The sequence below is a fragment of the Meriones unguiculatus genome, chromosome 5, assembly GCF_030254825.1.
Source record: "Meriones unguiculatus strain TT.TT164.6M chromosome 5, Bangor_MerUng_6.1, whole genome shotgun sequence".
NCBI classification, from domain to species: Eukaryota; Metazoa; Chordata; class Mammalia; order Rodentia; family Muridae; genus Meriones; species Meriones unguiculatus.
The window spans coordinates 21,402,710-21,411,427 of record NC_083353.1 but is presented as its reverse complement, the minus strand read 5'-3'; the positions used below and the strand labels follow the sequence as shown (position 1 = coordinate 21,411,427).

Below are 8,718 nucleotides of genomic sequence, written 5' to 3'. Positions count from 1 at the left end.
GAAGCACAAAACCCTCAGGTAAAGAAGGCCTATCCCGAAGTGAGGGCCTTAGAGAAGGTGGAAAGTGACTGTGAGGTGGAGATGCCCCAATGTCCAGAGGAGATTAATAGAGAAAGATGTGTGGGAGAGGAAGCAGAACAATAGTGGAGAGAGTGAAAGAGAATGAATGTGAATTAATCCAACCTGCTTTTTTTCTTCTCTCTCTCTTTATCTTTCTCTGTCTCTCTATCTCTTATTTTTATTTAGTTATTTATTTTTTTAGTTATTTTGATCACATCTCTTTTCTGTGAAAAACACTGAAGACCACAGAGGAGACTAAGGAGACAAGACAACTCCCTGCAGTAGTCTGTGTTGGTGCTGTTAAGCTGTTTTTCACTGTCCACCCACCAAGTGCTCAGCTGTTTCTCTCAAAGGAGTCCCTGAGTCCAGGGAAGGTGGGTAAAGCAGGTTTATGGGGAGTTATTGTTCAGGAATCAGTCACTGTTGTAAGCCTTTTCAGTCTTTCAAGACAGTGAGAAAATGCACAATACTCAGGATGACAGTCTGCAATAATGACCAGGTGAAGTTTGTCCCAGATCTGCTGCCAAAGAAACTGGTTGGGACTCTGCTAATCTTGACTGAAGTGTGGTAAATGAGGGCCTTGATGGTCTGTCCTTGACTCTGCTGGTGCCAGGGCAGGTACCATCTTTGTAGAGGAGGCTCTGACTTGCCCTGCAGATGATGGAGACTTTCTCTCCTGAAGAAACCTGAAAGAAATCTGCTGACTGGCCAGCATGTTCTGCCCATTAAAAGCTGTGATCAGAGGTATAGGGGATACAGAGAGTGTGAGAGATGTTAGAGCAGAGATTCCCACTATCAGGAGGCCAGGACCTTCCAGACCTGTGCTACAAATGTTCTTTTCCTTCTTATCTATCTCCAAAGCATCTTTGAGGTGAAAGTTATCTTGGCATGTTATTTCATTTGAGGCACATAGTAGTAGAAGGAAGAGGAGGTGAGCTGCCACCTTCTTGCTGCCTCTCAAGCTTCAGAGAATGCTCTGGCCCAACAAAAGGCTCCATTTGTAATTCTTGATCACAGGGAGGGGCCAGCAAGATATGTTAATGCAAACTCAATGAGGATGAAGGGTGATCAAAGGTATGGAGGGCTGTGGTCACCCCTGCATCTGATGTTAACCTCAACCTTCCATCTACTGCCTGCCTTTAACCTTATCCCTGAGGATTTCCTCTGGTAGTGCCGCTGTGACAGCCACTGCCACCTCCAGGGTAAACAGCAGTCTGGGGCCCAGGGAGATTACTCTTAGGAATTAACACGTCTGCAGAGTGGGGCCAACAGCAGCCCCTTAGCTGCAACAGTGACTGAAGTATAAGGCCCAACGCTGCTCTGGTGAGGTCTCAGACAAAGCTCAGTTGTTCTTGTGGCTGTGGGGCATAGATTCTGCAGTTCTGGAATGATGTGCCCATCCTTTATCTGGGAATGTGCTAAGCTGTGACCCAGACACAACTAATATAACAACTCAGGAAGCTGGCTACTCTTTCTTTTTTTTTTTTTTTTTTGGCGCTCACAGTGTGCTTTATTTGCATTTGGCAGTACAGACATGTCATATGAACAGGAACAAAATACCTAAGTATCCTGTGAGGAACAGGGGGAGAACATTTTCAGGGCACTGTGTCGATGATTATACTCCAGATATGGTTAGGCATCTGTTCCTAGAGACATTCCTCACACAAGATCAGGAAAGCCCTGCTTGGAGAAGAGAATTCTCCATTTTGTGCAGGGAGAGCCATCTGGACATGGTATCTTAATTAATCCCCAGGATGGGTTTAGGCTATGGTCTGTAAAGTTTTTCATTTAATGAGATGAAATAATAAAGTGGAACCATACAAAAAAATCATCATAGTTCCCTGTGGGACTCTTTTCCACCTGACCAATTATTTCCACTTTACGGTGAAATTAGCAAATCACTCAGTTTTGTGAGAAACTCTTGAGTAATGTTATTTACATGTCTCCTAGTCTCCTCGGGTAATGCTCGCTTGCTGAAAAGCACTTACTCTTCACTCTGTCTTTCTGCATCCCTGAATGTCACAGGTTGTCTGAGGAAGAGGATGACTAGATGGTTCTCTCTATTTTCTGGATTCAACTTCCTGAGTCTCCTCCCAGTGTGAGGAGAAGTGGTGGCTGGACGTTCTCCTCTGATATCTATGAATTAATTCACCCCAGGTAGTTGGATAGGTTTTCAGAACTAAAGAAATCAAACAGGTGAAGGAACTGTATAAAACAGTTCAAGAACGGAAAACAGAATTAGAATAAATAACGAAAACAAACTACAAAACCCTGAACATGGAAAATTTAGAGAAGAGATCAGGAACTACAAAGGTAAGCATCAAAAACAGAGTACAAGAAATGGAGGGGAGAATCTCAGGTGTTGAACATACAACTGAAGAAATCGACACATCTCTAAAAAAAAAATCATTTATGAAAGACCAAAAGATAAGCAGCGTTTGTTAACACTATGTAGAGTAGGCGCAGTATAGCAGTAAGTTCCCTGAGGGGATAGCTACCTCACTGCATTCTTTCCCGCCTTCCTGGTTCCGGGTGGGTACGTGACTCAGCTCACAATCTGCCTTCCCGCCTTCCCTGTTCTGGGTACGTGACTTAACTACGGCTTTGTTCAAACCACCCAATCAGAACCCTGTAACTATGCTCGCTTCTGTAACTGTGCCTCCTGCTCCTGAGCCCTATAAAAACCCGTCACCCCAACCGAGAGGCGCGCAAGTCCTCCGATAGGCTTGGTCGCCCCGGGTACTCGTGTATCAAAATAAACCTCTTGCGGCTTGCATCCAAAGGCTGGTCTCACTGTTCCTTGGGAAGCGGGGTCTCCCCGTCTAGATAGGCTCATGGGAGTCTTTCAATTAAGTCAGAAAAGCTCCTGACACAAAACATCCAAGATTTCAAGGTATCATGAAAAGACATTAAAAAAAAGGTGAAAAATGAAGATTCCAGAATCCATGTTCCAGAAAATATTTTCAAGAAAATTTCCCCAACATAAAAAAAGAGATGCATACAAAAGCTTATAGAACATACACACAGGAGGCTTAGAGAACACCAAACACATTAGACCAGAAGAGAAATTCCTCCCACCACATAATAATCAAAAGTCTAAATATACAGATTAAAGAAAGAATATGAAAATCAGCAAGGGAAAAAGGTCAAATAACTTCGAAAGGTAGACTTATCAGAATCACATATGGCTTTTCAATAGAGACTGTGAAAGCCATAAGGACCTGGGAAGATATCATGCAGACACTAAGAGATCACAGGTGCCAATGCAGACAACGATATTCAGTAAACTTTTCAATCACCATAGATGGAAAAAAGATATTCCATCACAAACTAAATTTAAACAATATTTATGAAGGAACACAACTCTACAGATGATAGAATAAAGAAAACTCCAACACAATGAGGTCAATTACATACAAGAAAACACAGGATATAGACAACTTTACAACAGCAAAACCAAAAGAAAACAAGCATAAAACCAGACACATTAAATCGGTTAGAAGAAAAAGTGGGGAAGACCCTAGAACTCATTGGTACAGGAGAAAACTTCCTGAACAGAACACCAACAGCACAGGCTCTAAGAGCAACAATCAATAAATGGGACCTCATGAAACTGAAAAGCTTCTGTAAAGCAAAGGACACTATCATCAAAACAAAAAGAATGCCTACAGATTGGGAAAGAATCTTCACCAAACCTTTGTCTGACAGAGGGCTAATATCCAGTATATATAAAGAACAAAAGAAGCTGAAAAGCATCAAAACAAGTAATCCACTTAAAAAATGGGGAACAGAGCTAAACAGAGAATTCTCTGTAGAGGAATATCGAATGGCAGAGAAGCACTTAAAGAAATGCTCAACCTCATTAGCCATCAGGGTAATGCAAATCAAAACAACCCTGAGATTTCACCTTACACCCATCAGAATGGCCAAGATGAAAAACTCAAGTGACAACACATGCTGGAGAGGTTGTAGAGAAAAGGGAACCCTCCTCCACTGCTGGTGGGAATGTAAACTTGTATACCCACTCTGGAAATCAATCTGGCGCTTTCTCAGACAACTAACAATAGCACTTCCTCAAGATCCAGCTATATCACTCCTAGGCATATATCGAAAAGATTCTCAAGTACACAATAAAATCATTTGCTCAACCATGTTTGTAGCAACCTTATATGTAATAGCAAGAAGTTGGAAACAGCCCAGATGCCCCTCAGTGGAGGAATGGATGCACAAATTGTGGTATATCTACACAATGGAATATTACTCAGCAATAAAAAACAAGGAAATCATGAAATTTGTAGGTAAATGGTGGGATCTGTAAAAGATCATACTGAGTGAGCTATCCCAGAAGGAGAAAAACTCACATGGTATTTACTCACTCATATAGACATATAATATAGGATAAACCTACTAAAACCTGTACATGTAAAGAAACTAATCAGGAGGGAGGACTCTTGCTAAAATGCTCAATTTCTTTCCAGAAAGGCAAAGAGGCTGGACAGTAGAAGAAGGAGGAAAGAGGGAATAAGTCAGGAGCCTGACACAGAGGACCTCTGAAAAGCTCTGCCCTGAAGACTATCAATGTAGATGCTGAGACTTATGGGCAACCTTTGGGCAGAGTGCAGGGAATCTTATGAAAGAAGTGGGAAACAGTAAGATTTGGAGAGGACAGGAACTCCGCAAGGAGAGCAACAGAACCAAAAAATCTGAGCACAGGGGTCTTTCCTGAGACTGATATTCCAACCAAAGACAATGCATGGAGATAACCTAAGATCCCTGCACAGATGTAGCCCATGGCAGTTCACTATCCAAGTGGGTTCCAATGTAATAGGAACAGGGACTGTCTGTGATATGAACTGATTGGCCTGCTGATTGGTAATCTTTAATTACCTCCCCCTGAGGGGGAAGCACCCTTACCAGGCCACGGAAGAAGACACTGCAGCCACTCCTGATGAGACCTAATTGACTAGGATCAGAAGGAAGGAAAAGAAGTCCTCCACTATCAGTGGACTTGGGGAGGGGCATGCATGCAGAGGGTGGAGGAAGGGAGGGGTTGGGACAGGAGGAGTGAGAGAACACAGGGGGTATAAAAAGTGAATTAAGTGTAATTAATAAAGAAAAAATTACTAATTAAATAAAATATAACTAAAGCACTGTAAAAATAAAACTTAGACATTTATGCCAACTGAAATTCTACTTAGAACCAAAGTATATAATAAAAAAATAGTGTTGCTATCCTTTGCAAAATAGCACTTAATAGTATTTGACGATAATATTTGAATTCAACCTTCTTCTTTCACCTGTATCTTGAATAATAACAGGTACTATGCATTTTATTGGCCAATGATTTTCACCTGTAAATTGTAAATAGTCCCTTTTAGTTTTAAAAGAAAGTCTAGGCGAGCATTCAAGGGCAAATTTGTCCTTTAATCTTTTATGGGAGGTAATATTTTGCGTTAAGATTAAATAATTATTTTCCACTTCTTTTGTCTATTTTGATAGTATGATTTTAAAGGTGATTTGACACAAAATATTCTCATTTTTATAGCTGTGTTCATTAGCAGAATATGTTGTTTAGAAATGACATTTTTCTTTTCATATTAGCAATCCATATTCTTTAAATTCCAGAAATGACCTTATTTTTCTTTATTGAACTTCTGATTTTACATATGAATAAATTTTACCTATATATAAAATCCAGATTTCCCTCTCCTTTTCTACATCCTATTCTTCTTTCCTTTCTCTCATCTACTACTTTGCCCTTCTTACGTTCCTTTCTCCTTCTCTTGTTTCTTTCTGATCTTGTTTATCATGATATTGTTTCCTCATGATTGTAATGAAAGTTTTTCTAGTATTATTTCTATTAAACTTACTTGCTTTAAACATTTTTTATTTTTAATAGAAGCCTGTCATGAGTGTATCTTGATATTTGCAGATTGAGAGCTCTAAGTTGGTCCTTGAGCTTCTATGTTGACTTTTTCCCCTAGTGATTGGTTAATCGTTTTGATAATAGTTTTGGCTGTAGCTTTAATCTATATTCTCTCACAACCCAGTACCCTGGCTATTTACATTCTCATTTGATTGACTACTTTGCATAACTTCCTACAAGCCATCCCAGCTGGCCATAATTTATAAACGAGGTCCTTGCAGTGATAACTGAAAAGCATCAAAGTGCCTGGAACACCAAGATGGAGTCACACCAGGTCTTCGTCTTCCTGCTCCTCTGGATGTCTGGTGAGTTATTAAAGAGTATTAGAATATCATCAAATTAATTCATGTGTAGAGAAACTGCTATTTTCTATAGGAATCCAATGGTATTCAGGCAATGCCATTAGGAAAGGCATTTTAGATCCCAACATTTGTATCAGGAACTCTTTTGTGTGTGTATGTGAATACTCATTGTCTATTTCTGATTGCAGGTGCTGAGGGGAACATTGTGATGACCCAGTCTCCTGAATTCATGTCCACACTTGTAGGAGAAAGGATCACTCTAGGCTGCAAGTCCAGTCAGAGTGTGAGTAATGTTGTATATTGGTACCAACAGAAATCAGGGCAGCCTCCTAAACTGCTGATGTACAGGGCATCCAATCGCCCCTCTGGGGTCCCTGATCGCTTCACAGGCAGTGGATCGGGGACAGATTTCACTCTCACCATCAGCAGTGTGCAGGCAGAAGACCTGGCAGTTTATTACTGTCAGCAGGGTTACAGCTATCCTCCCACAGTGCTTCATCCTCCAACACAAACCTTGAGAGTCTCACTGGCTGCCTGCACCACAAACAGCCCTGGGCCTACACACTTCCTCTTTCTGCCTGGGATTTGTTATGCATGACTGATTAATAATTGAGAGATAGCCTCCATTCTTCCATAGAATTGTCAACACTGGTGTGTATAGATTAAAAGCAGAAGCTAAGTTAAGAATTTACAAGTTTTTGGTGTTGCACTAAGAGCATATAGTACATGCTAGAAGCATCAGAGGAGTGTACAGGGTCATGGTGGCTTTCAATATCTTTTTGTTATGCTTTCAGGCTATGATAAATTTGCATGCTTATAGGCCTGTTCTTTAAATTGTGGAAATATGATTTTGTTGAAAATACTTTCTGGGCATTTGGAGAATCTTTTTTCTTTCCTCTATGTCCATTATTCTTAGGTTTTGTCTTTTCTTGTTTTCCTTGATTTTTTGAATGGTTTGTATCAGGGATATTTTAGATTTAATATTTTCTTTGACAGATACATCTATTTCTCCCATTGTATCTTCAATCCCTGAGATTCTTTCTTCCATCAATTGTAATTGATGGATATAGTTACCTCTGTAGTTCCTGTTTTCTTCCCTAAATTGTCTTTCTCCATGATTTCCTCAGTTTGTGTTTTTTTTTAATATTTCCATATCTGTCTTTAGATCTTGAACTGTTTTGTTGATTTCCTTTACCTGTTTATATTTTCCTGCTTTTCCTTCAAATCCATCACCTGTTTGAACTTTCCTCTATTTCTTTCATTTATTTCAGTGATTTAATTATTTCTTCTCTAAAGGCCACAAACTCTTTGGCTGTATCTTCCTCTAGTTCTTTATAGATGGTCACAATATGTTTGTCTTAATCTTTCCCTATTTCTTAATGACTTTTGTTTCCTCCACTATCATCCCCAGAAGCCTAGATTTCTGGTCATTTCCTTTAGTTTCTCTTATGTTAGGGTATCCAGGGTAACTGGGTTCTGGAGGTACCATATTACTTTGGCTTTTATTGATTGTGCTTTCAAGATGGCTCATCTCTCTGTCTCAGGTATTGGCTGTTAGTTTCTGGTGTCTCCTGGAGTCCTGAGGTATTGCAGCAGTGGGTAGGGTGAAATCCCCTTGGAGGAAGATGGTTGTTCCTGAAGGATTCTTCCTCAGCTTTTTGGGTATTGTCACCTAATGACTGATGGTTTTCAGGGAATCGCCACTGATATGCTGTGGGTGTATTGTCCTGTGGGTTCACTGGGCTCTTTGGGAATGCTGGGCCTCTCTTCTTACCAGGAGAATTCTTGAAGACAGGTGCCCTGTCTCTGGCTTTCTTTTTCTGAATTTAGTGAGCTGCTGCTGCTTATACACTGTTTTTGCTGGGCACAGCCCTTTTCATGATCCTGGGAGACCTGAGGTTTGGTTGGTTTCTGTAGGAAGACAGGTTGGGCTTGGGAGCAGCATCTAGGGCTGATCCAGTGCATTCTAGGCATCAGCAGGTCAGAAGTTGTACCTCTGGGCCCCAGTACCCAAGGTAGTCAGTGGCCACTGAGCACAGCACACAGTTATGCAGGTGGATTCTAGAGACCCTGAGCCTGCAGGAACCCAGGAACTTTTCTGGGAATTACTGGGAGACTTGAAGCCAGACATGATGTTTCCCTCACTGTGGTCTTTTCTCACATCTGGGAGATCAAGTCTGTGATGTTTTGGGATCCACAATTCAGCCTGGTATGGTGAGTAGAGTTTGTAGGCAGAAGTGCATGTGCAGGTACAGGTGTGTGGCTCTGCACTGGTGACTGACTACCTGCAGGAAACTGAGAACTTTTCTTGGGGGGTTGGCTGAGTGACTTAAGGTTGGACCTGATTGCTTCCTTCCCTGTGGGATTTTCTCTCACCTGGGAAACCCAGTCTCTGGTGTTTTGGGACCCACAGTTCTGTCTGGGATGGTG

The 8,718-nt window shown here is 41.1% G+C and overlaps 1 gene segment (V, D, J or C); it reads left to right on the top strand.

The window, feature by feature from the left end:
• Window positions 1–6,227: 6,227 nt before the first annotated feature.
• On the top strand, window positions 6,228–6,886 carry LOC110541897 (immunoglobulin kappa variable 4-1-like). The segment is given in 2 exon segments: window positions 6,228–6,291; window positions 6,477–6,886. Coding segments are annotated over 2 exon segments (456 nt in total).
• The last annotated feature ends 1,832 nt before the right edge of the window (window positions 6,887–8,718 follow it).